General features: G+C 51.5%; 1 protein-coding gene across 4 annotated transcripts in view; it reads left to right on the top strand.

The window, feature by feature from the left end:
• Positions 1-19,913, top strand: part of CCDC50 (coiled-coil domain containing 50) — a 47,921-nt gene extending 28,008 nt beyond the window's left edge. Inside the window, exons 4-12 of one of the 4 annotated variants that reach the window (XM_063131724.1) lie at positions 1,365-1,455; positions 1,841-1,958; positions 4,720-5,550; positions 11,099-11,226; positions 11,468-11,512; positions 14,600-14,701; positions 16,196-16,275; positions 16,806-16,906; positions 19,027-19,913. In XM_063131724.1, coding sequence (XP_062987794.1) covers positions 1,365-1,455; positions 1,841-1,958; positions 4,720-5,550; positions 11,099-11,226; positions 11,468-11,512; positions 14,600-14,701; positions 16,196-16,275; positions 16,806-16,906; positions 19,027-19,046 — 1,516 coding nt within the window. In that variant the 3' untranslated portion in view covers positions 19,047-19,913. Of the gene's footprint in view, positions 1-1,364; positions 1,456-1,840; positions 1,959-4,719; positions 5,551-11,098; positions 11,227-11,467; positions 11,513-14,599; positions 14,702-16,192; positions 16,276-16,805; positions 16,907-19,026 lie in introns of all 4 variants that reach the window. The other 3 variants (XM_063131723.1, XM_063131725.1, XM_063131726.1) reach the window with 3 other exon arrangements.
• Positions 19,914-26,098: the final 6,185 nt, after the last annotated feature.

The raw sequence follows: 26,098 nt of genomic DNA, 5'->3' as shown, positions 1-26,098 counted from the left end.
CGACCTTTGAAGTATTTGAAGAGTGTTCTCACGTCTCCCCTCAATCTTCTCTTCTCCAGGCTAAACTCCTGGAGGGATGAACTGAAAAAAATAGCGAGTGGTTAGGACTTTCTTATCTTAACTGCTGCATAGCATAAGAATGTAAGAAGTGCCCTGATGCTGGATCAGACCAAGGGTCCATTTAGTCCAGCACCATTTAGTCCAACCAGCTGTCAGCCAGGGACCAACAAGGCAGGACATGGTGCAACAGCACCCTCCCGCCCATGTTCCCCAGCAACTGGTGCACACAGGCTTACTGCCTCTGATACTGGAGATAGCACACAAGCATCAGGGCTTTTCCCCAGTGCTGTCATGGCAGCCGCTGTGTTAGTGCAGCAAGGGAGAATATGTACTTTCCCCAAGGCTGGGTGAAATGGCGTATTTTCTCCCTCCAATGGAGTGGACGAATTTCCCCAGCCTTGAGGAAATTGTGTTTCTCTCCCCCCGCTACCTGCGGATCGGGGCCTTGGGAAAATACGCGATTTCCCAAGCCTTGATCCAAGAGGGCCTTTAAGGCGTCAGCTAGACCTACGGGTCTAGCATGACGGAGGGGTGAGGATCTCAGGATATTGTTATTGCGAGATCTCCCCCTCCGTTCACACGTGGCGCGTGATGACCACAGAAGAACAGGACGTCACGCCCGCCATTTTGTTTTTTGTTTCCTTAAAGGAAAAGAGCGCAGGAGTGCTCGTGCACAGATTGTAAGTTTTTTTTATTTAAAACAATTTTTCCCGCTCCCTCCACCCCACTCCCGATGGGCGCAGTACCCGGCTCCTCGTGAGTAACAGCGAGGAGCTGGAAGAAACCATGACACCTGCCCACACGTTCTGTGGATCATCCTGAGGCCGCAGAAAAAGCAGGCTAAAAGGGTAGGGCGATATCCTGGGCCAAAGGAGGGATCATCTCTCCCTGCTTCTAGGATCCCCTGTGAGTCATGTGGACGCACAGGGGCAATCCCGGGGCAATCCCCGGGATATTGCCCAATCTAGCTATGGCCTCAGGCCACGATTGGCGCAGCAGAAAGACAAATCACGCTTTTGGGGACCTCCGGAAAGTGCACAATTCCCCCAGCACAACGTGCCTGGGGAATTGCGCACTTTCTGGAGACCCTGGAGTGTGTGCGTTGTTCAGTGCTCGGCCTTTGCACGGAGTGGTCAGGCAGGATCTGAGGCAGGATTGGGGGTGAACGTGTCATCCGAACCCAGCCAGTGTGTAGCCAGAAATCAGAGCCCCGGGCAGCGTTTCTTTCCTGCCTCTCTCTCTCCCCCTGCCCCATTTGTCCCCCAGTAACGTCTTCCTCTCCGCTTCCCCTCCATGTCTTTCAGAGAGCAGCAGGACTGTGAGATCGCTCAGGAAATTCAAGTCAAGCTGGTCATTGAAGCAGAACAGCGGCGGCGGCAGGAAGAGGACGATGAGGTAAACCTCAGTGCTGCGGGCAGGGAGGGAGGTGGTTGATCTCGTGCCAAGTTGTTTTAAAAGAGAGAGAGAGAGAGAGAGAGAGAGAGAGAGAGAGAGAGAGAGAGAGAGAGAATCAATCTCCGAAATTTGATTTTGACTTGGAAATGTGCAAATTGAAAAACGTATTGTTGGGAACGTGACATGTCCCCACGGACAAGAGAGAACATTTCCAGGGTTGCAGTCGGGGAGGAAGGGAAGCAAGTGTGCACAGCCCCGAGGCTGGAACCCTTCCGTCTGGACGGTGGAGCATCCGGGAGTCTGGGAAACCGTAAATGAGAATGGAAGTGGACTTGAGATGCTCTCGGGGAAACTCCTTCCTGTTTGATTCCCGCCTTTCCTTTAGGACATTGCTCGGATTCTACAACAGAAGGAACTTCAAGAGGAAAAGAGGCGGAAGAAGCCCCAGCCGGAGGCCGTGCGGCACGGCCCTTACGAGGAGGGTTACCAGCTAGAAAGCAGAGGTAAGTCGAAGCAGCAGAGTGGGGAGCAGCAGAAGCCGCGGGAACGTTGGTGCCGCGTCGGCCCTGCTGTCCTACCCACCCCCAGAAGTTCTGCGTTGTGGCCTAGACCCCCCAGCCCTGGGCTGCAGTCTAGGAGGCCGTACGTGCACAGTGGGAATCGGGCACCGGAGTTTTTGCGTTGGTTTTGCTTTCACCAGCTCTGGATTCCTTGCTAAACTTGGGGGGATTTAAGAAGCAGTTTACTGGGAGGGACTGGGAGGAACATCTCTGACAGATGGGACCCAGGTGGGACATGGGGTTGTAGCCCTCACTTGGAATGGGCATGGGACCGTTCCTTTTCCTTGCTCCAAACTGAGTTTTCTCTAGTAGAAAGGTGCTGGTAAGGACACATATCGGATTGCAAGTGGAGGCTGGTGCTTCTCTGCAGGTGGAATGTGGGTCTTGTTCATGATCTCACGGCGCGGCAGCTGTGGTGGGTGAAGTTGTAGCGGGAACTGTTCCCTGATGCCGATTCCACATCCTGCTGGCTGTGGTGGGGGGTTCTCCGCTTGCCACTGCTGGTGGTGGTGTGACCCGAAATGAATTCCTGTTCGAGGAGAAGGGATGCACGGAATGGGAATAGGAGCCCAACAGACGCAGGACGTCTCACGCTTGCTGAACCGCCTTTCCGATCACCGCCAAATGTCACCTCTTGGCACGGTTGTCACTGCAGATTGGAAGCTGCAGGAAGCTGAACTTCTTCTCTGAGACGCTTTTGAGATCAGACGAGCTTGAGAATTTCAATGACTGCAAAATCTGGAATCTTGCTCTGGTGGTGGTTTCTCTGGCATGCACTTGTCCCCACATGTGCACGTTTGCACACACGTGCGTTCTTTCCAGCTTCTGTGTGTTGGGGAAGTAGCAGGTATTTGCTGAGGTCTCAGTCTGCTTTTAGATGCTTTGGCTTGTCGTAGGTTTCCCCAGGCAAATGGAGGACAGAGGGTGGGCACCCTGCTTCCGTTTTTTCTCAAGAGCTGTGCCTCTCATTAACGAGTAGCCACAATCTAGCGAGCCTTCTCCTGAACGGGCCTTGTCAAAATGAAATGCAAACTTTGCTCGTGAGCCTTTCACGTGAACCAGTTTGGGTGCTTCAACTACCAACTCAGCTTGAACCAAATATTAGCCTACTGAGCCCAATATTATCCCCTCTGTCTTGCATCAGCTGAGACCTCAGAACTGGCCTGGCCTGCTACTCAAGGTCCCTGTAACTGGGGTTGCTAGAGACTTGACCTTCTGCAGGGCATATGCTCCACAGCTATGGGCTGACTTCCCCAGTCATTTTTAGTGGATTGCACCAACAGCCAACGACTATAGAATCATAGATCATAGAATCATATAATAGCAGAGTTGGAAGGGGCCTACAAGGCCATTGAATCCAACCCCCTGCTCAATGCAGGAATCCACCCTAAAGCATCCCTGCCAGATGGTTGTCCAGCTGCCTCTTGAAGGCCTCGAGTGTGAGAGAGCCCACAACCTCACCAGGCAACTGATTCCATTGTCGTACTGCTCTAACAACGGTTAGGAAGTTTTTCCTGATGTCCAGCTGGTGGCCTGGACCTGCAGTTGTCTTTCCCTGATGTGGCCGAGGTCTCATTGATTCTAGGAACTGAACTTGACATTACAGGAAAATCAACCGCTAGAGCTAAATTACCTCTGGTGTGTCATGGCAGGGGGAGTGAGGACAGGGGCACCTGACTCATCCATTCACATTGCACGAAGGGCCTTGTGTTTCACTTCGGTTTCCCTCCACCTCCCCACAAAAGATGGGTCTTTCCTACCGCGGCTTCAGCATGGCTTGGTGAATCAATGTCCCCTTCTAGCTGCTTGATTGTGACATTGCACATGTGCCCTAGGATTTGGAGAGGTGCTCTGCTGCTTACAGAAAATGGCTTACAACCCAAAACTCCTGCATGAAAACCAGGAGAACTGCTGCCACTTAATGTCATAGAATCATAGAATAGCAGAGTTGGAAGGGGCCTACAAGGCCATCGAGTCCAACCCCCTGCTCAATGCAGGAATCCACCCTAAAGCATCCCTGACAGAGGGTTGCTCAAGCTGCCTCTTGAAGGCCTCTAGGGTGGGAGAGCCCACCACCTCCCTAGGTCACTGATTCCATGGTCGTCCTGCTCTAACTGTCAGGAAGTTTTTCCTGATGTCCAGCTGGAATCTGGCTTCCTGTAACTTGAGCCCGTTATTCCGTGTCCTGCACTCTGGGATGCTTGAGAAAAGATTCCGGCCCTCCTCTGTGTGACAACCTTTCAAGCTATGTCAACATTACATAGCTGGGCAAACAGTAATGGAGCCATCTGCTTTGCATGCGGAAGGTCCCAGTTTTGATCCCTGCCATCCCCAGATAAAAGGCACGGGGGTTGAGGACAGAGGATGAGAAAGTCCCCTGCCTGCCTTCGATCCTGGGATGCCGCTGCCAGTCAGAGGCGGTGGCGTGGGGCTTGGTGGACCCAGGTTCTAGCTGCCTATCCTCAAGACCCTGCATGGCTTTGGGTTGTAAGCGCCTAACCCTCAGATGCTCTCTTGTGGGTTTCCATTCCTGTCTTCATCTTTGCTCCTCTGACTTTCTGTGCATGTCTTCCCTGCCTGCCTGCAAGCTGCCTCCTGGCCTTTCCTCCGCTTCCCATTGCACCCGGTTATGTAAGCATGTGTCTGCCATTAACCTGTGTCACTAACCCACCTTCATTGTTTCTGTCCTCCCCCCATTGCTCAGACCACTCGTGCGGTAGCCCCAGGGAGCCGGCGCCTGAGCCAGCCAGGCCTCGCCGTCCCCGGAGTGGCGATAGGCAAACCCAGCAGCCCAGGGAACACCGGAGGGGGCCGCCTCTGCTGTCTGAGGGGCTGGACTTGGAGGTTCTGGGGAGCTCCTCTGAAGTGAGGAAGGCCAGAGATGGCCGGAGACACGACAGAGCGAGGCGGGACAGGAACCCGGGCAGCCAGGACAAGCCTCGGAAGCCGCCTTCGGATGTGGAGGACGAGCGCGTCGACAGAGGCGGCGGCGGCAGAACCAGCGAAGGCAGGGGGAGACGGCCGGCCAGCCGGGAGAGAACGCGGGGGCCGCCCTCGCCTAAGCTGGATGGCGGAGGCAGCAGGGAGCGACGAGAAAGGAGGCCGCGAAGCCGGGAGAGGCCCCCAAGGCCGCCCCCTCTTCTTGTGGACTGGGAAGATGAAGGGGCCAGCGCAGCTCACGGCAGCAGGCGACATCGGAAGTGTCAGGGGAGGCATTCGCCCGGCTCAGAAAAGTCCCCCCGGTCACCGATCTCGAACGGTGATGCGCCGGGATGGCGCTCCGACCGACGCCACGGCAGCAGCTGTTCACCAAACCCAGACTGTCACAAACTCCCGCCCCGTGAGGATCGGCAGTACCCGAGGCCCCCCTCCCGGGACCCCAGGCTCCCGGACGCAGAAGCCCCACCCCGGAGAGGCCACAGGAGGGGCGCAGAAGGAGACTGTGAAGGAGGAGCAGGTGATAGGGCAGGGGGCCCGCCCTCCTCCCGCCATGGGGAGGGCTGGGAAATGGCCCCAGGACGCCACCGGAACCCAGGTAACGGGGCGGAGGTGGTGGGATCTCTCGGTGCCCGGTGCTCCGGAAGGTCTCTGTGCCCGTTCTAAGGTGCCTGAAAAACCCTTAGAACTCTGTTTCTCCAGTTACACTAAAGTAGTTCCTGCTTAGGCATTCCGATGCGGTAGAAAGAGACTCCATCTGTGTCCATGTGTGTGCGCGAGAGACAGAATGAGAGCGATTTCTGCCAGGGACATGTTGAAAATGCCAAATTGTGTGGTGCTCTTTACAAAGTATCAAGGTCTAATTTGGGGTTAGTAAGCCCTGTCGGGTATATTCCATATGTGTTGGCAATTAGGTTTCAACTAAGAGCTTTTCGTCGTTTTAAATTTGGGATGGGGGCGGGGGGGGGGGGGCGAGGTTGGAATCCGTTGTTACTTGGCTTTCCCATTTCAGCCTCCCTCCAAGCGGAAACCGGGTCAGCCCAGGCCTGAAAACAAAAGAAGGTTGTGTCAAACGGGAGTCTGGGAGAAGTTCTGATTCGCCTTATTGCACCTAAAGAGAAAGACGAAAACTTGCTGGCTTCCATGCCAAATGCCAGGTTTTGTTGGGCCGCTAATGCAAACAGAGCGGAAAAGAACGATGAATGGAAGTGGTTAGGAAAATCATGGTCAAATTGTGTGTTGTCCTGGTCGTGAAAGGACATTTTACTCTGCTGTTACATTTTGAAAATTAGCTTCAGGGAGTTTGGTGCTGATATATATATCTTTTGCTCCTATGTTTTTTTTTATTATTATCAGCATCAGCATCATCGAGATTTAAATATCTTGTACCCCATTAAAAAAAATCTATAAGCACTTTACAAAAGAATTTAAATACATTGGAGCATACATTAATGTATAACAATTGCTAAAACTTTGCTATATAACGTTGATTAAAAAAACTTTGGCCATCCTGGCTGGGCAAAATGGGAGTTGCAGTCCAATGTATCTGAAGGGCACCAGGTTGGGGAAAGCTGTTCTAAGGGCCCTCAACCAAAACGCTTTCTCGTTGTTGCCAGTTTTCCCAACACGTTTCATGAGAAGAACCCAGTTGCCAGTTGCTGGGGAGGACGAGTGGTACGGTTGCTGGTGTTGCTCTCCAGTCTTGCTTCTGGGCTTTCCCTTGGGGACCGTGGTTGGCCACTATGACTCAAGAGGCCCTTGGCCTGGTCCAGCCTCAGGGCTCTTCTGAACTTCTGATGTTCTTAACCCTGCTGGACCACTGGTGTGAATGCCCATCTTGTCCAACACCCTTGACTCCACCAGTGGCCAGCAAGAGGGCTCCAGGAAGCCCACAAGCAGGGCATGAAAGCAACTATTTTGCCCCCTTTCCACAATCGTTCAGCGACACGTGCTGCTTCCAAACGTGGACGTGGCAGGTGGACATCCTGGCTGGTAGCCGGCCGCTGTTCAGGCTCTCTTCCTCCACGGGTGTGTCCAACCCCTTCTGAAAGGCATCTCTAAGCGAGTGGCCATCACCACATCTTGTGGTAGTTAGTTCCAGGAATTAATTATGAGTTTTAGGAGTCCCTCACAATCCCCCTCTTCCTCTCCTCCCCCATCCTGCCAAGAACCGGGTAAAAGGGTGCCTTTCCTGTCTGGGAGGAAACGGTGGACTGAGCAGTTTTGCAAACACTCTCTCTCTCTCTCTCTCTCTCTCTCTCTCTCTCTCTCTCTCTCTCTCTCTCTCTCTCTCTCTCTTTCTCATTCAGGGTAGGCAACTTGGTGCCCTCCAGATGTTTTGGACTCCAGTTCCCAGAATCCCTGGTCAATAGCCATGTTGGCTGGGACTGATGGCAGTTGTAGTCCCAAACATCTGGAGGATGCCAGGTTGCCTTACCCCTGTACTAATTCACGCATCCATCTCCCAGCTGTGACTTCCTGCCCTGGTTGTGCAAACTGGCCCCAAACGGGAAGATTTTGCAGGAAGATTTTGTCACACGCGTCCAATTGGTACAAAATCCTGCCATCTCCTTTCATTCCCCTTTCAGTTTTGTTATGTTTGCTGATGACTGTTGGGCTTGAAATAGCTCAAGCGTCTCTATAAGCAGGTCCTCATCACATCCTCTTCTCGTGGGTGCTAAACAGAGCTGCCTCTGCATCGTGACTGGGCCTTTGCCAAGGGTGGAGGAGGAATGCAGACGTCCCGTGGATCCGCCTCCTCGGTGCAGAGCGGCCTCCCGGGGTTTCTGCCCAAGAGGACTTCGTTAGCAGGGGAAGGGCCGTGGGGCCCGGCTGTGCACCAGATGTTGTGCACCCCAGTTCCAGAGCAGACCCTCTGCAGTGGCCAATTTTTCTCTCAAAATCTGCACCATCCAGTCTGAGATGAGTGCTGCCCAAAAAAACTGGAGAGGGAGGGCGGAAACCCAGTAAGATTGCAGGCGAGGTGAGGCTGCTCAGATGCAAAGGAGGAATTTGAGGCTCCTGCATTGCTCAGAATAAGGGAATTTCAGGAGCTTGCTATATCTGAACCACTGGGAACGTGCTCCCGTGCCCCTGACAGGAAGTGGTTGGAAGAGAAATGCCTTCTGCCGGGACCGCAAGGGTTGTCAGGCCGTCATCTCTCCAGCCAGGCCAGGAGACAGCCAGGTAGGAAGCAAATTTGGGGAGGGGTCTGGTCCAGATGCTTGAAGAGGACGGCCCGCTTCTGCCTTCTGACGGGGGCTGGAATGCACCCATTCCCTTAGTGAGAAAGCTGCATGCATCGTCCCTGGCACGTGGGCGGCACAATCCCGAGTCGGAGGTGCAGCTGGCAAGAAGCGGGGCCTCCCCCATCCCTCCCACCCCCCATCTTGGCGACAAGGACTGCGTTTTGTCACCTTGGAGTCTTATCGAGACTGACGTGTGGTTTCGTCTAGACCAGCCTTCCTCAACCTGGGGTGCTCCAGATGTGTTGGACTACAACTCCCAGAATGCCCCAGCCAGCTGGCTGGGGCATTCTGGGAGATGTAGTCCAACACATCTGGAGCGCCCCAGGTTGAGGAAGGCTGGTCTAGAGAAAGCTTGTCTTGAATTCAGAAGGCGGAAAAGCAGAGGAGACCCGAAGGTGCCCAGCAGAGAAGTGGTTTCCCTGTTCGCTCTTCGTCAGGGGTGGCTCTGATTCAGTATGTTTTTTCCCTCAAAACAAATTTTCCACATCACCTGAACCAGTCACTGCAAGGAATAATTATACTACTTGAAACCTGTCAAACAGTCAATTACATCGTGCAACCTTTTGGAAGTTTCTTCCTCTTTCCTTTCGGCGTTTGGTGCCTTCCTTTCTTTCCCACACTGAATGGCGGTGGGAAGGCTTGGGTTCAAGTCACGCCTCTACCTATCTGTTAACTGGCGGTTGTGTCTTTGCCCCCCTTTGCACATTCCAAGATGCTTTATAGATGCTAAACCAGCCTTTCCCAACCTGGTGCCCTCCAGAATGGGTTGGATTGCAACCCCTATCATTCCCAATCAGCATGGGAATGATGGGAATTGCAGTTGAACTGCAAAGGGTTTTTTAGGGGTGGGGGTGTTAGGCTGTGCAACCTGAAAGCAGACAGGGAGAAGCACCCCCTCTTTTTTTCGGGATGTTGTTTTGGTTCCTGTGGTATCACAGTTTGATGGCAGGGTGCGCAGGTGGATAATTCCAGCACCTCAGCAATCAATAATGCGTGACCTGGGTGTGCTGTTTTTTGCAGGGAACGTGTGTGAGTGCGTGTGGCTGGGTGTGTGTGTGTCTAAGTGCACCCTATAGGGAGAGAAGCAGTGGAAAGCCAGGGTGCACAGAGCCAGAATTGTAGCTCCAGGTTTCCAATCACCAATCTGGGATCATATAATAACCCCCTTTGCTGCCCTAATTCCCCAGCAGTGCCCTGCCCTCTGTCAGATTTCACAGGGCTGCTTTGGTGGTGGCCCCTGTAAAAACAAGGCCACGCCAAATCACCGTATGTGATAGCTTGCACTGCTTGGCTGGCCTTGGATATGAAAGCCATTTCAATTGCCTGCAGCGTTTTCTAAGAAAATGGAAGACTTCCATCAGGTCGTACACCCTTCATGCTTTGGTATCGTGCACAACAACCCTTTTTTTACGCACAGGGCAAAGTGAAACTTCAGACCACGTGTGCAATGCTTGATGAAGCCTAGGGATTCGTACAGGGGCTGGCCAGGATTTCCAACAGTCATGGGCAGAGGGTATAGAATTTAACCAGTATAGAATTTAAAAGCAGTCAAACCAATGAAAACTCTGTACAGGCTTGGTGACTTTAGCCATCAAAGGCTTTGTTAAAAAGCCATATCTTAACCTGGTGCCAAAATGAAGCCAGTGCTGGCACCAGTCAGGCCTCCAAGGGGAGGGCATTCCACAGCCGGGGTGCCACAACAGAGAAGGCCCTCTCCCACGCCCCACCATAGCGTATGTCTCATGTTGGTGGGACGCAGAGAAGGGCTCCTCCAACAGAACTCAGGTCTCTGTCTGCAAGAAAGGCCAATGCTATTTTGGGCTGCGTTAATAGAAGTATAGCTTCCAAATCGCGTGAGGTCCTGGTTCCTCTCTATTCGGCCCTGGTTAGGCCTCACCTGGAGTATTGCGTCCAGTTCTGGGCTCCACAATTCAAGAAGGATGCAGACAAGCTGGAGCGTGTTCAGAGGAGGGCAACCAGGATGATCAGGGGTCTGGAAACAAAGCCCTATGAAGAGAGACTGAAAGAACGGGGCATGGTTAGCCTGGAGAAGAGAAGATTGAGGGGAGACATGAGAGCACTCTTCAAATACTTGAAAGATTGTCACACAGAGGAGGGCCAGGATCTCTTCTCGATCCTCCCAGAGTGCAGGACACGGAATAACGGGCTCAAGTTAAAGGAAGCCAGATTCCAGCTGGACATCAGGAAAAACTTCCTGACTGATAGAGCAGTACGACAATGGAATCAGTTACCTGGGGAGGTGGTGGCCTCTCCCACACTAGAGGCCTTCAAGAGGCAGCTGGACAACCCTCTGTCAGGGTTGCTTTAGTGTGGATTCCTGCACTGAGCAGGGGGTTGGACTCGATGGCCTTGTAGGCCCCTTCCAACTCTGCTATTCTATGATTCTCTGATATACAGGGAGAGGCGCTCATTCAAGAACCGAGGTCCCAAGCTCTTTAGGGCTTTAAACATCATTGCAAACACCTTGAATTCCGACCGGAAGCCTGTAGGCATCCAGTGCAATTCTTTGAAGACCGGTGTTATATGGTCTTTGTGGGATGTGAAATGCCTGGTTACTGGGAGCGAGGGCTGGGCGCTAAATGCGCCAGCCCATCTGGGCCTTTCTGGCCACGCCCTTTGCCCACACCCAACACGGCAGTGCGGCCGTCGGGCTGAAAGAAGTTCAGTTCTGCTGGCTGAACGCATTGTGCGCAGCTCCAAGTCGCAGCCTAAGTTTACCGAAAGCGGGAGCCGACGTGCAACGGGCAGGCCGATCCGTGTCATGCGCAGGACGTGCAGGACCTTGGTGCGGGGCTGGGATTTGTGTGGGTAGCTCTGAATTTAGCCCCCGCACCCTTTTCGTTCTGGGAATGAGAAATTTGACTTCCCGTTTCGTAGGAACAAAATCAAGGGGGACAAAAGAAGCCATTTACCACAAGCCCCGCGTAACCGTCACCGCCGCCGCCCAGGACCTGGAGTTTTACGATGCTGAGATCGCTCGGAAGCTGCAAGAGGAGGAATTGTTGGTGAGCAGAATGGAGGGGAGTTTCCCGAAACAGAGAGTTCGAGGGCAGTGGGGCAGCCCTGCTGTGTGTGGGGCAAGGAAAGGCCGTTCTGCATGGACCTCGCAAGAGGGAGGAGGAGGAGGAGGAGAATGCATTTGGGGTGGGTGGGATGGAGGTTGCCCAAAAGGGCCCTTGCCCTGAACAGAACCCGGTGCAGGGGGTGAGTCTTTTGTAACCTTTGTGTTGCTGTTCCTTGCTTTAGGCCAGCCAGGTGGATAAGAGGGCAGCCCAGGTAGCCCAGGATGAGGTATGTGTATCTCTCGGTCTGTGTCTGTCTAAGGCCGTTGCGTCTTCGTAAAGCTCCACTCCCAAATTCTTTCCCAGTCTCCTCTTCTGTGTCGTTTCCCCATTCTTAGCCTTGTGATAGTTTGGCATATAGAGCCTGCCAACTGCCCTTCCCTCTGCTTGCTGCCTGCACTGTTGCTCCGGAGGTTTTGTCGAGCTGGAAAGATCAGTCCAGCCGCCGGTGTTGACCAGGGCCGGACTCGGGCCTTCTTCCTGCCCGTCTCAGCAGCCGCCACCGTGCCGCCTGACCTGTGAGCTGCATCCCAGGGTCTCTTGCACCGTCACAGGAAATGCTGGAGCACAGCTCTTGGACGGCCCGTTGCCGTCCCTGGCAGCTTTGCGTGGGACCCTTTTGGACCACAGCCAGCGTCAACGCCCCCCACGCCCCCGAGATCACTTGGTTTGCTCATGCAGTGAGGCCAGTGCAGTTTTTCAAAGTCGGAAAAGATCTGAGAGACAGATGCAGGACAGCCCTGTGCTGATGTTTGGGGGCTGAGGAAACTGCATGTCGGTTTCAGAGGAAGACGCTTGGAGAACCAGAGCTGTGGGGCAAACACAAGTGCCTCTCTAGGGCTGGTGGGTGGGGTGGGGCATAAAGCCCTAGCAGTTCACCACGCTGCAATGGCACCGTAGAGCAAAGAACATGAATCTCTACCTGTCAGAAATTGCACCACGTTGACAGGGTTTGTGCTCCAGTGAATGTTAGCAATCACCAGAGCATTGGAAGGGCAGCGTTCTCCAGCTTCTGTCACATACAGGAACAGTGTGTGCAGGTATAGAAGATGCGTCTAACCTTCATGGTTTGTAGAAAGAAACTGGGAGGAATTGTGTAAATGTACGTACAGAGGTTTCGGTTGTCTGGATCAGGGGTGGGGAACCTCAGTCCGGGGGCCAAACCTGACCCTCCAGGGTTCCTCAGATGGCCACCCCCTCTCCTCCCCCCTCCCCCCCTTGTTCGTTGGTTTCCTGGCTTCCGTGCAGTTCTACCACCGCCCTTCTCAAAGGTTGAAATACTTAATTACCTGCAGCAAGAGTTTTAAGCTCTGCCAATATTTTGTGTGTATTTCGACTCCGCCCACTTTTATCTTCAGCTCCACCCATTTTTATCTTCAACCCCTCCCTTTATCTTCAGCTCCACCCATTTTTATCTTCAACCCCTCCCTGACTGTAAAATGCCAGTCCGATTGGACAGGTCTCAGGGCGGTTTCGAAAGAGGGTTGGGCATGAATTGCGGCAAGTCTCCTAAACGCCAAGAACGGTTCCGTAGTTCTCCTGCAATTCTATTTATTTATTTATTTAAAGAATGTATGAACGGCACCTTCCTCCTGGAAAAAAAAATGGATTATAGGCTGGCCTCCATTTCAGAAAACAAAACAAGCACACACACTGAAATCTATGCAATATTAAAACATAAAACATTCAGCAGCATAATAAAATTGAGATAACATTTAATAAGATTAAACAGTACCATTAAATATTTACCCAGCTAAAAATAAAGTCATTTAAAATGCTTGGACGAAAAACAAAACACGGCTTTTGACCTGGTGCCAAAAGGAACACAATTCGTTTGAACCATTTTCAGAGGGACAGACGGCCGTGTTAGTCTGCCATAGCAAAAACAACAGGGAGTCTTGTGGCACCTTGAAGATGAACGAATGGACTATCTCTCACCTCTTTCAGGCATATATATACAGAACATGTCCGTGGGGGCCCGGGGGGAAGAAAAGGAGATTAAATACAGGAAGTCCTTGATAGTGACAATCACATTACTAACAGTGTCCATTCACAGTGCAATTGTTGCTGATAATACAACCCCCCAGGCACTAGATAAGGCAATTAACACATAGACCCGGATCACGTGATCAAACAACCCACAGTGTGCCGTGCTACCTGGCTGGCCGCCATTATGAATGTTCACCTCATTGTGTGTGAACTCAGCGACTGTGGGTTATACAAAGGTTCAACAACCATCGCATAACCCACGGTCTGTTCTAGGGTCTAGCAATGACAACCGCAGGTCAGGGGTTGAATATTCACAATGGTGGCCACCACACGCCATGGCTACATGAGGGTAAAATAACTCTCGATGGGCCAATGTGATGTGAGAACCAGCCTGTGCAGTAGATTCAAGGTTCTGGTTTTGACCTATAAAGCCTTACATGGCTTGGAACCACAATACCTGACGGAACGCCTCTCCCGACGTGAATATACATGTCCATGAGGTAAATACATGTCACTACATTCAACATCTAAGGTCCTCCTCTGGGTGCCTACTCCGAGAGAGGCTCGGAGTGTGGCAACGAGGGACAGGGCCTTTTCGGTGGTGGCCCCCAGACTGTGGAACGATCTCCCTGACGAGGCTCGCCTGGCGCCAACGCTGCTATCTTTCCGGCGCCAGGTTAAGACTTTCCTCTTTGCCCAGGCATATGGCGGCACATCTTAATCACCCACATGTTTAGTTTTTTAACGGTTTTTAATGCTTTATGTGTGTATGTTCTGTGTTTTAACATTTTAAATTTTGTATACTTGTTTTTAGCTCAATTTTAGAATTTCTGTAAACCGCCCAGAGAGCTCTGGCTATGGGGGCGGTATATAAGTGCAATAAATAAATAAATAAATAAATAAAGTTTTAAAAAAGCCCTTTTAAAATACCTGTCAGTGTACAGATGGAGTAATCCAGAAAGGGCCTTCCATATGTTAGAGACATTGAGATGGGGAGCGGGCAGGGTCAGTTTCTGCCCCTAACCTGTGGGGCTTTTACAGTGAAGGTGCTGGGTTCCTTATCCAGCCAGCCCTGGCCTTGGGTTGGCCCCATTTCCTTGGGAGTCTGGGGGTGAGCATGGCGTCCCACATCAGGTCAAATCATCCGCCTCTCTGGCCACAATCCTCTTGCTTCCGCCGGCCGGCTGGTCAGGCAGAGCCCACAGAGAGCTGCTCCTGTGACCCCCTGGTGGAAGGCTGGGCGCGTGGCCAGAGGCACGGGCACCCGCTTCTCTTGAAACCGCAGCTCCTGCCACGGTTCCTGTTTGTGCTTTTTTTTTCCTGCTAGGAAATTGCTCGCCTCCTTATGGCCGAGGAGAAGAAAGCATACAAAAAAGCAAAGGAGCGAGAGAAGTCTTCTGAAAAGAGGAAGCAGGACCAAGACTGGAAGGTGGGTCCCGGCACGGTTTGACCAAGCGGCTGCCGCTCTCGTTGCCGGGCAAAGCAGTGGCTGCAGGGAGATGGCGTGGGCTTCGGCCTCGCGAGGCTCCGGTCCCGGCCCCCTCTGCCTTGACCCTGCGGCCCGGGCTGTGTGGAAGCGGTACCCTGGGTCAAACCTTTTCTGTGCTGCAGGTGGCCGCTCTCAGTTCTGCAGCTGGATGTGAGGGTTGCGATCTATTGGGTGTTCTGTGCTCGTTCATTGCTTTCTGGCGTTTATTTTTACTGGTTTGGTCATTTCAATTTACTATTTTAAATTGAGGAAGGGTCATCGAGCCCTGCTTTGCATTCCAAAGGCCCGAAGTTCAATCCCCAGGATGTCCAGGCAGGGCTGGGGAAGACATGATGGCACTCTTCAAATACTTAAAAGGTTTTCCCACAGAGGAGGGCCGGGATCTCTTCTCGATCCTCCCAGAGTGCAGGACACGGAATAACGGGCTCAAGTTAAAGGAAGCCAGACTCCAGCTGGACATCAGGAAAAACTTCCTGACTGTTAGAGCAGTACGAAAATGGAACCAGTGACCTAGGGAGGTCGTGGGCTCTCCCACACTGGAGGCCTTCAAGAGGCAGCTGGACAACCCTCTGTCAGGGATGCTTTAGGGTGGATTCTTGCCTTGAGCAGCGGGTGGGACTCGATGGCCTTGTAGGCCCCTTCCAACTCTACTTTTCTATGATTCTATCCTGCCTGTAACCCGGGAGAGATGTTGCCAGTCAATTTGAGCTGATCTGAGGCATCTATCTGCGATGGAAAGAAGGTGGGACCGAAGTTACAAAATAGGTTTGGTTCCAGTTGTTCGGGATTGTTGTGAACCACTGTGGAAAAGGAACTTGCCAAACTCCTTGTTCAACCACCACCACCCCAAAAGAAGTGGCATTCTGCAACTCTAATAGAAAAATGTTAATATTAGCTGCATTTGATCATTTTGCAAAATGGTGTTCAGTAAGAGCTCTGCTGGCCCAGACAAAAAGGCTCCCTGAAATCCAGCTGCCCCTCTGCCATTCAGGGCCAAGCAGAATGTGATAGAGATTAAAGCCCAGGCGGAGGTCTCCATGCAGCCAAAAGGGATAAGGTGCCAGCCTGATGTACGCAGCCGCAGGGACTGGTTTCTTTTCCCTGACTGTGGCCTTCCCTTCCCAAAATTAGTCCAATTCATAGAATCGTAGAATAGCAGAGTTGGAAGGGGCCTACAAGGCCATCGAGTCCAACCCCCTGCTGAGTGCAGGAATCCACCCTACAGCATCCCTGACAGAGGGTTGTCCAGATTCCCAGCTGATCTCAGAAGTATCCTACCTGTATCCTGAAATCGTGAGTCTCCCAAATGCTGTGTTAGGTGCCACCTCCGCCAGGCCTCCGTGGACGCACTGCGTACGCACAGAAGCCCTGGTCGTGACGATGCCGCCCCCGGCCAGCTAACCCGACCTGCTCTCTCTCTCCTCTCCTCAGCAGCACGAGGCACAGGAATTGGGGGGCCCAAGGTCAAGAGAAGGTCACGAACCTCATCAAGCCAGGAGTGACAAACCGACACGGTAAGATGTGCCGCAGCTCCAACGCTCGTGAGATGTGGCCTCCCACGTCCCTGTGGGAAATACGGCCCATTATCCAAATGGGCTGGGTGGAAGGAAGGAAGGTAGGAAGGACAGGCGGATGTGGACATGCGCAGGTGTGCTTCTGCCTCTCTGAGTATGCTTCCTTTTATAGGAATACTTCTCTTTACAATAATAATAATAGTATTTTCCTGCACATAGAAAATTAGCCTATTGGGGTCACCAACCTTGGATTCTAAGGTAAATTAATATAAGGAAGTTCTTGGAAGGAAAGTTCCCCATCCCCTCCTCTGCATCTCACACCACATGGTTTCAGAGGACCCTCTGGAGACCCTTCCCAGGTGTTGTGTGGTGTGGAGGGGGTGGGAAACGTTCCTTCTGGGAACTTCCTTGCATGGACTTGTCTTCGGATCCGGGCCCAGGCGGTCAGTTCCACCTTCCCAGGCCAATGCCAGAGGAGAGAGGACCTCGCCCATGGATTTTCCCCTGACGATGGCCATCTTCTCCACCAGGCTTCCTCCACCGCCCACAGACGACCTGGATCAGCGGTGTAGTGTCACGAGTCAGCATCACACGGCGCGTCAAATATCCAAACCAGACCCTTCCCATAAAGGTGAGGGCTGGTCTCCCGTCCGATGGATAAGGTGCTCAATACGTGACCGACTGAACTGGATTCAGTCATTTATTCCCACTGCTGCAGGAACATAAAAAGAAATTGACTATATTATTAGAATTAGCAGTATTAGTATTATTTCCCTGACAGCCTGCTGTCCCAAGCGGCTGAGCGACAGAGAGACGTCATGGGAAGTTTGATCATCCCGCGGCTCCTGAGTTAGGGGGAACAGATCCAGGATGTGGGCAGTGGGAATGGCCAAGGCCAAGAAGGAGTGAGGACAAGGAATGGGAATTGAGAAGAGGGGGTTGGGTTGGTGAATGGGAAAGAGACCCACGAAGCGGTAAGGCCGGGGGAGGGAGAGGGGACAGACATAGAGGGAAGTGGGAAGGCAGAGTTGCTGCCATGTTGGCCCACAGGAGAAAGGGCATTTTCAGGATCCAGAGTCCCAAAGGAAGGGAAAGAGGTGTGCTAGAAAGAAGAACAGCGAAAGAACGTAAGAAGAGCCCTGATGCTGGAACAGACCCAGGGTCCATCTAGCCCAGCACTCTGTTCACACAGGGGCCCACCAGCCGTTGGCCAGAAACCCACAAGCAGGACACGGGTGCAAGAGCACCCACCCACCCACGAGTGTACATGGGCGTGCTGTGCGTTGCAGCGTGGGTCATGGCGTCCAGGTGTCAGCAAGTGTGTCTGTCCGCCGCCACCTCCTGAAGGTTACTTTTCCCGTGGGGAGAGTCGGCCGCCTGCCTTCCAGTCGTTGGCCAGGTCTCTTTTCAGGAATAGCAGTGAGCGCAAGGCTGTTTTGACCCCAGCAATTTTCACTTGAGAAGTTGCCGCTGTGACATTTCTGCTGATCGGGGCGGGGGTTACAGCTGCTTTTAAAAAGGGGATGAGACGTCGAGACAGCTGGAGTCGACAAAGGTGGCTCAACCACAGCTGAATATAGGAAACCCAAAGTGTGGAGGGGTGTGTGTCTTCTGCTCCCTCACAAATGCATTCATTTGGATACTGCTCAGTAGCCAAAGCATAATATAAAGCCTTTATCATTCAAAAATAATTGACAACAAAGCAACCAGGACCTGATTAAAAAAAAGAACACCCTAGCGTATACTGGTAGAGGCACCAAAAAGAAGACTGTGTTGGTGCCTGACGGACCTCACAGAGGAGAGAGTTCCACACGGACCGCACAGGGGAGAGCGTTCCACAATCAGGAGTCACCACCGAGAAGGCCCTCTCTGTTGTCGCCACCCTCTGAACCTCCCTCGGAGGAGACACCTGCAGGGGGGCCTCGGGTATTGATCGTAGGGCACAGGTAAGTTCATCCCAGGAGAGGCGGTCCATCAGGTATTTCAGCCCTGAGCCGTGTAAGCCTTTATAGGTCAAGACCAGAACCTTGAATTGATTCCATCTTGTTTATTTGTTGGGTGGGCTTGCCACCGTCCGGATCACCCAAAGTGCACAAGGAGCCATGGCACTCAAGAGCGGGGGAGCATGGGCCCTGTGCCATCCTGTTTCAGGGGTGATTATTTATTTATTTTTGCAAGCTAGACCCTTCTCTGTGTCCTCCCTATTCCAAAGCCACACCCATCCCACAGCTGTCTGCTTAGAATCATGGAATAGTAGAGTTGGTAGGGGCCTATAAGGCCATCAAGTCCAACCCCCTGCTCAGTGCAAGAATCCACCCTAAAGCATACCTGACAGGTGGTTGTCCAGCTGCCACCCTAGAGGCCTTCAAGAGACAGCTGGACAACCACCTGTCAGGGATGCTTTAGGGTGGATCCCTGCATTGAGCAGGGGGTTGGACTCGATGGCCTTGTAGGTCCCTTTCAACTCTACTATTCTATGATTCTATGATTCTAAGTAGCACTAAAGGCAACAGCACCTCTGAGCCTGTGTGGAGTACCTTTAAGGGGGATTCCTGCATTGAGCAGGGGGTTGGACTTGATGGCCTTAGAGGCACCTTCCAACTCTACTGTTCTATGATTCTAAGCAGACAGCCGTGGGATGGGTGTGGCTTTGGAATAAGGAGGACACAGAGAAGGGTATAGGTTGCAAAAAAATAAAAATAAAACAATGCACATTGCTGACCTAACCTTTTCCTATCTTTTTGTTTGTAGGTTACCACTATAAACAGTAGGGGGTGGAAACTAGACACTTCCGTTGATACTGACTCTCTTCTGTAGCAAACTTTGCTGGAATTCTTCCTGGAGATCTTCTGAGTTCCTCTCCCGCTGTGAGAGGACCATGTGGTTTTGAAGCATCGCGATGTCCACAAACAGTGCCTCTTCTTCAGTCTGTGGGGGTTCTCCTCTCTTTTTTTGTGTCTGATCTCTCAGGCAGGGCAGTTACATCTCCCTCCCCGCGCCCCCCCCCCCAAAAAACCCTCTTCCTTTGCATAATTCCATTTCGGCTTTGGGTCTTGTGGCGCTCCCCTCTTCCGTTGCAGCTGAGTCGTAGTTTTGTCAGTAAGATTTTCTTTCCTGTTTCGAGCATGGGAGAGGGTGGATGGAGACCAAGCAGAAGCTCAGTGAAGGGTTGCTTTTACGAGGAGACTTTGGCTGAGTTCAGATGGGCGAGAAGGTGGCGAAGTCTCCTCGTGAGGACCATTCCTGTGAATGCTTCGACATGGGACATGTCGCAGCTGGGTGGAGAGGTTGGCCCAGACTGTCTCCTGGCTCCCTCCGTATTTCAGAGCATTTCCAGAATTTGTGAACTCGCCCCTGGTCTCTCATCCCCTGAAATGTCTCGCCTGGCTGATGAAGCCATGCACGTCCCTCCCCGACTAACTCATGAAGTGCTACCACTCAGGGCTGCTTCGCATGTCACACCTTGGAGGTTTAGGCCAAGGACAGGTTTACAGGGATCACCTAAAGCAGCCTTCCTCAACCTGGGGCGCTCCAGATGTGTTGGACTGCAACTCCCAGAATGCCCCGGCTGGGGCATTCTGGGAGATGCAGTCCAACACATCTGGAGCGCCCCAGGTTGAAGAAGGCTGACCTAAAGACACCCTATGAACGTGGAGCACAGCAGTCTGTGTCACACACAGGAAGGCGTGGCAAGATTTGCCGCAGCGTCGCCTTCCGTGTATGTCGAGTGGCAAAGCTAGGTTTGTGGTTGTGTATTGTGTGAAATGGCCCTTGGAGATCCATGTGCATTCACAAAAACACATTTAGTTTGAGGTGGCCTGAACGCTCCATTTGCAGTGCCTGTTTTCACACAATGCAATTCATCGCAGGATGGTGCAAGTTACGGAGTCCCTGAGCTCGTACAGCTGAGCTGGCGCCAAAGCACTGCAGTCAAATGCCTGGATTCCATCCTAAAAGGCAGCTTTGGCCCCTATCTCTCCCCCCTCTCCCCCCCGGGCCACTTTGCAAACTCAACTGTGTAAAACACTCTGAGCTGCTGTAGCTTGTAGCATTTGGAGAAGTTCTACCTTTTTGAAGGGAAAGGGAAAGGAACCTCTCGTGCAAAGCATTTGAGTCATTACTGACTCCTAGAGGGACGCAAAGCAGGCGTTTTCTTGGCAGACTTTGTAGTGGGGTGGTTTGCCATTGCCTTCCCCAGTCGTGGCTACCTTTCCCCCAGCTAGCTGGGTACTCCTTTTACCGACCTCGGAAGGATGGAAGGCTGAGTCGACCTGAGCCGGCTGCCTGAAAACCAGCTTCCGCTGGGATCGAACTCAGGCCGTGGGGAGAGTTTCGGCTGCAGTAACTGCCACTTACCACCCTGCGCCACACGAGGCTCTTTTTGAAAGCACTTGAAATCTTCCCTGAGCTGAAGGGCTGCAACAACTCTGCACATTTATCTACACAATCTGAACATAATTTACCGTATTTCTTCGATTGTAAGACGCACACTAATTTCAGTACCACCAACAGAAACACCTGCAATTCTAAATCGCACCCCGTTTTTAGAGATGTTTATATGGGGGAAAAAATGCATCTTAGAATTGAAGAAATACAGTATGTATCATTTGGATGGCCCCATAGCAGGGACTAAGCCGTATGGTGGTCATATTGTACTACCACTTCTGAAACTCTTCTCAACTAGATTAAAGGGGGGGGGGGGTTAAACAAACAAACAAAAAAAACTTAAGGATGTGAACTTCAACATCATCAGAATAGAAAAGCAGTTAACTTTCAGTTTTGGTCTTACTTTCCTCCTAGTTAATTTAGCATTTATAACTTCATACGTATTTTTGAAACAATGAGGTCTAGAAGGATTTGGAGTCTATGAAGACGCTACAGGCTGTCCAAAAGTGCCTTGGGCAGGGCGGAAGGGCGAAGACAGGCTGCCCACCTTGCTTGCTGTGAGCTAGGCTGTCTGGTGCACTCTCTCTACGACACCCCAGGGTGGGGGGCGGGGGAATCTCCATACTACTCATCCTCCTTTCTCCCACCAAATTTTCACATTCCGTCCTAACCTTGCCTAGATTTTTCTGCCCAGGCCTCCTGCCCTTCTAATCTTTCCTTTTTGTTCAGATATCCTGTTCAGAGGTGTTAACTCTGTTTTGACAAATTAGCCAATATGCACAGTTTAACTCCCGTTCCTTCCTTTCCGTTTTGTTTCATACTCCTGCAGTGCCATGTCCGGCGGTTTGATTTTATATATGGTTTATTTTTATATGACGTAGAATAGTCAAAGGTTGTTAATTATTTTTTACTAATGAAGCTGCCATTTCCTACCTCCCACCCCCCTCTGTGTTTCTGCGTCCCAACAAACATGTATTTATTATCGTTAAACATTACAGTGTGGTTTTAGGCACCGGAAACTTGCTTGTACAACTAGGATCTGTTTCTCCGTTGTGCTGTATCGGCAGATGCACTACAGCATCTGTCGTGCAAAGTTCTGGCTAGGTGGGAATGCAGGCGCATTCTCCGTTTCCCTTGCACTGGGGAGCAGGCCACAAGTCCGTTTGTGCTCAGGAAGGGGGGAAGGAAGTGGAGGGGAGGGTCAGATCACAAATGGTTGCTCCCTGGTTGGACATGATGAGGATCATAGAATCATAGAATAGCAGAGTTGGAAGGGGCCTACAAAGCCATCGAGTCCTGCTCAATGCAGGAATCCACCCTAAAGCATCCCTGACAGATGGTTGTCCAGCTGTCTCTTGAAGGCCTCCAGCGTGGGAGAGCCCACAACCTCCCTAGGTAACTGATTCCATTGTCGGATCAAGGCGAGGCGAGAATGCCCTCTGGTGTGGTCAAGTTCAAGAGTTTGGACCTCAAAACTCTTTCCCCCCCCCCCCCACTCTTGGTCCCCAGACTCTTCACTGGCGTTCCCCAGAGTGTTCAGGAAACTCTGGGGCGCTCTTGTCAAAAGCTGGGCTTGGAGGCAAAGCCTCTTCCTTGGGAGGGGAGAAGTCACGTGCTTAACCTGGGCATCTCCTAGAGGTTATTCATAAGTGCGTGCAGACAAAGGGCTCAGTCTCCCGGGAAGGGTTCCTGAGCAAGCCCCATCGAAATCAGTGCCCTTGGCAGCTCCTGTACATTTCAGGGTGGCTCACGCCATCGGTCTCCCCAGTGAATTCCTCCCAAAATGCTCCTTCAGTGCCTTTTTCTTACTCTGAAACAAGCCTGGTGGACTCCAATCCAGATTGGGACTGCTTTGCCTGGGGAGGGGAGGTTTAATCCTTCCTTCCCCAGCCCCTTCCCCCCCCACACACACACACAAAATGGCAGGAAAAACTGCCATTGGCACAAATTTGTAGCTTTCCCCCTATCCCTTACTGCCTGGGGTGTGGGTGGGGATTACAGAGTGGCGGGGGGGGGGGGCGTTTTGCAACTAGGGAGAGAAGGATTAACGCACACACACACACACACACACACACACACACACACACACACACACACACACACACACCCTTCCCATGGTCTGGGGTTCCGATGTGGTTCAGGTGCCCCCACTTACTTTAGAGTAAGAAAAAAGCACAGATGTAGCTTCGCATTACATCTTTAAAAGAACGTGTAGTTTTTCCCCTTTGAGTCGCCACAAGCAGGGGACCAAGTGAAACTGGTTTCATCTACAGGGCCAGTGCTGCTGGATCACAGCCAATGTTGTCTCTTGGGCCCCTTCATCCAAACCAGGTGGACTTGATTTCCAACATGCGAGGGGGGGGGGGTGCTCCCAGGCAAGGCTTTTATTGCTCCTCATTCCCAGATCTTTGGGGGGAGGGCGACATCTTCCGTTTGTAACTCACCCACCCATGTTTTGCTACCATGTCTTCCATATTTGGGGGAGGGAGAGAAAAAGACTGAATTGCTGCACGATGCCTCTGGACTGGTTGTGCTGCCGGCAGGGCTCCGTTTCGAAGCACCCACTGACTATAGAAGTGAACACTCAAAGGGGCCGCCGGGGCAGTGGGGGTGGGTGGATATTGCACAGTTGTTTATGCACCCTTTCAAAGCACGCACACAAAATCTAGAGGGTGGGTTTCGTTGCAATCTTTAACATTGAATATCAGAAGGTCAGACCTCCCAGGGTTGTGGATTTTGGGAAATCACTGCATTGCAAATTCCTCCTCAAATCCACCAAGGAGCAAATGACAGCCGTGGCCTTTTCTCTGAAGCCACTGTGGGCTTCTGCCAGAAACTAAACTGGCACCCTGATGGTTCTGTCTCTAGTTGCCTGACTTTAGCCATTAACTCAACACGGATGCTCCTGGCTAAGGAAGGGAGCCTGTGCAGTCGCTCCCAACAACTGCTTCTTAAAGAAGTTTTCTCAAAGCCATGTGTGGGTCACACAGCGTTCTCCGTGTCTCCGTCCGTAAAGTCCGTCATGTATCAGTATATGCAGCTGCCTTATATCAGACCATTGGTTCAGTGAGCCCAATATGGTCTCTCCTTACTGGCACTACAGCATCCAGCCGGTCCTACCAGTCGGTTTCACACATCAATAAGAGTTCTGTGCAACAAGGAAGCTCATCAGCAGTTGGTGTAGTGGAGCCAGGGCTGGCAGGGTGCCAGGGTTTGGGGATGAAGACGTCACCTGCCAGCCCTTCAGGCTTCCTCCCAGTAAATGCAGGATGATGGATTTTCCCAACAACAATGTATTATTGTCAGCTGTCACTCTTGTAATGCGAAGTAGGTTTGGGTGACTTGGTCTGCAGTGTGCAATTCAGAGCCTGTTGCATTATAAAAGATCTAGTGGTGATGAGAACAGCTAGAACTGGTGGGTTGATGTAGATTGACACCGCTGCCTGCATCAATCCTCTTTGGGTACCGCCATGATGAGCACTTGGCCCTTCAACAGGTACCATTCCCCCACAGGTCATCAACCGGTCCAACAAAAGTATCATTTGACCTCTTCTGGTTTAGGTCTGCTTGAACTCTGTTTGCCCCGCACCGTGATGCAAAAGTTCTCGAAAACTTTGAACTGGAAAATTTTCCAATGAAATGTAGCATAGTTCGCACGGGGAAATTTTCACTTTGCATCAGAAAATGTGCTGGTGCCCTAGAGAGAGGGTGGGCAGCTTATTTATTATTGCATTTATACCCTGCCTTTTTTTCCTCCAAGGAACCCAAGGCAGCATATATAATCCTCCTCTCCATTTTATCCTCACAACAACAACCCTGTGAGGTGGGTTGGGCTGAGAGTCTGTGACTGGCTCAAAGTCACCCAGTGGGTTTCCATGGCCGAGTGGGGACTAGAACCCGGATCTCCCGACTGCCAGTCCAACACTTCAGCCACTACACCACACTGGCTTGAGACCCTCCAGATGTTTTGACCTGCAACTTCCATCATCCCTCACCATTGACTATGCTGGCTAGCTGATGGGAGCCATTGGTCAAAACATCTAGAGAGCCAGAAGTTGCCCACTGCTTCCCTAGACAGGTCTGATTCAGCACATTAACTTTACTTGCATTTAAATAAACAACAAAGCTAAATAAAAGGCACCCCATGTTAATTTTTTTTGCCCCAATACACCACAAGTATTTGAAATTTTTGTGGGAGAAAAACTAAGGCACCATTAATATGATTTAAACATTGTGTAGAATGTTGTATTGGAATAGTTGTTAAAAAGGTAATAGCATGTATTTCCCTTATGGTGTTTAAATTGAAGGGGGGAGACAGTAAGGTACTGAAAACTGTTGACACACTAATTAATTTTAGGAACCCAAAGAACTGTGCATGATAGGCTGATAATCACACACCTATTATTGCAACAGAATTCAACTCTCCTCCACAAAGGATCTTCAGTTTCACACTCACCATTTCTTCGTTACATTTCACTTTGAGACATTTACGTGGTCTACGTGTATTCATTTCAGTGGTCTATTCTCTCGCATACTTGCTAGGGATGATTGCCTGAAAACCATTACCCCTTTGAAACGGCCAGGCTCACTTAATACTGTATTTGCAATTAGCATCCATTCTTCGCTACTAATAAACTTGTGAAACGGAAAACTTTCAGCGGAAGCATAAAGCACTGGAAAAAACGTCCACCCCACATGAGTGGCCCCACACTGCTCCAGAACTGCAGGGCAATGGAGGCGAGGGGGTGGCCTTCACAGTTTGGGGAGGGATTGAATTGGTACCACCCCGAAGCACAAGGCTTCCGGTGCTCTTTTGAGGATAAAATGTGGTGGGTGGTGAAGGAAGACACTGGGCCTTAAGCCAGCACTGTCCCAGGTCTGGGCATGAGCTCTTCACTGTGAAAGGCCTGACGCCTGACGCCTGCCCTGTGGTCACGTGAGGTGCTGTGGCCATTGGAAGCAAATGTGCAAGACGTCTCTTTGCCTGACATCAGCAAAGTGGACCGTGTTTGGGAAGATGCGTTTTCATTTCCTTGTTGATTTTATTGCTTGAGCAGTAGACGTTGGGTAGCAGTGGTGTTCAGCTCTTCATTACGAACGGATCTTGTTTCGTGTTCTACGTTGCACTGTCCCTTCACTTTAAAGATGGGAATTGGATTGACTGACGTAGCACTTACAACTGCTGATGTTTTAAAGGAGGAAAAAAACTGGGATCTTCCCTTCCGTGCCAAGGCTGGGAGCAAAAGGATCTCAAGATGTCTGCTAACCCCTGCCGTTCGATCTATTTCTGTGTTTTTTTCCCTTTAATTCCCATTTTTGTATTTATTACTGAAGAACTCTTATGGAAGCTAACAACAGATTTTACTTCCCAGGAGAGTGGGCATATTCTTGCCATTAATACTGTTTGAAAGCTTTGAATAAAAATCTCTACTGCAGC

The sequence above is a fragment of the Elgaria multicarinata genome, chromosome 8 (genome assembly GCF_023053635.1).
Source record: "Elgaria multicarinata webbii isolate HBS135686 ecotype San Diego chromosome 8, rElgMul1.1.pri, whole genome shotgun sequence".
Classification (NCBI taxonomy): domain Eukaryota; kingdom Metazoa; phylum Chordata; class Lepidosauria; order Squamata; family Anguidae; genus Elgaria; species Elgaria multicarinata.
The sequence above is the reverse complement of the archived record's forward strand: the minus strand, read 5'-3'. Positions and strand labels throughout refer to the sequence as shown.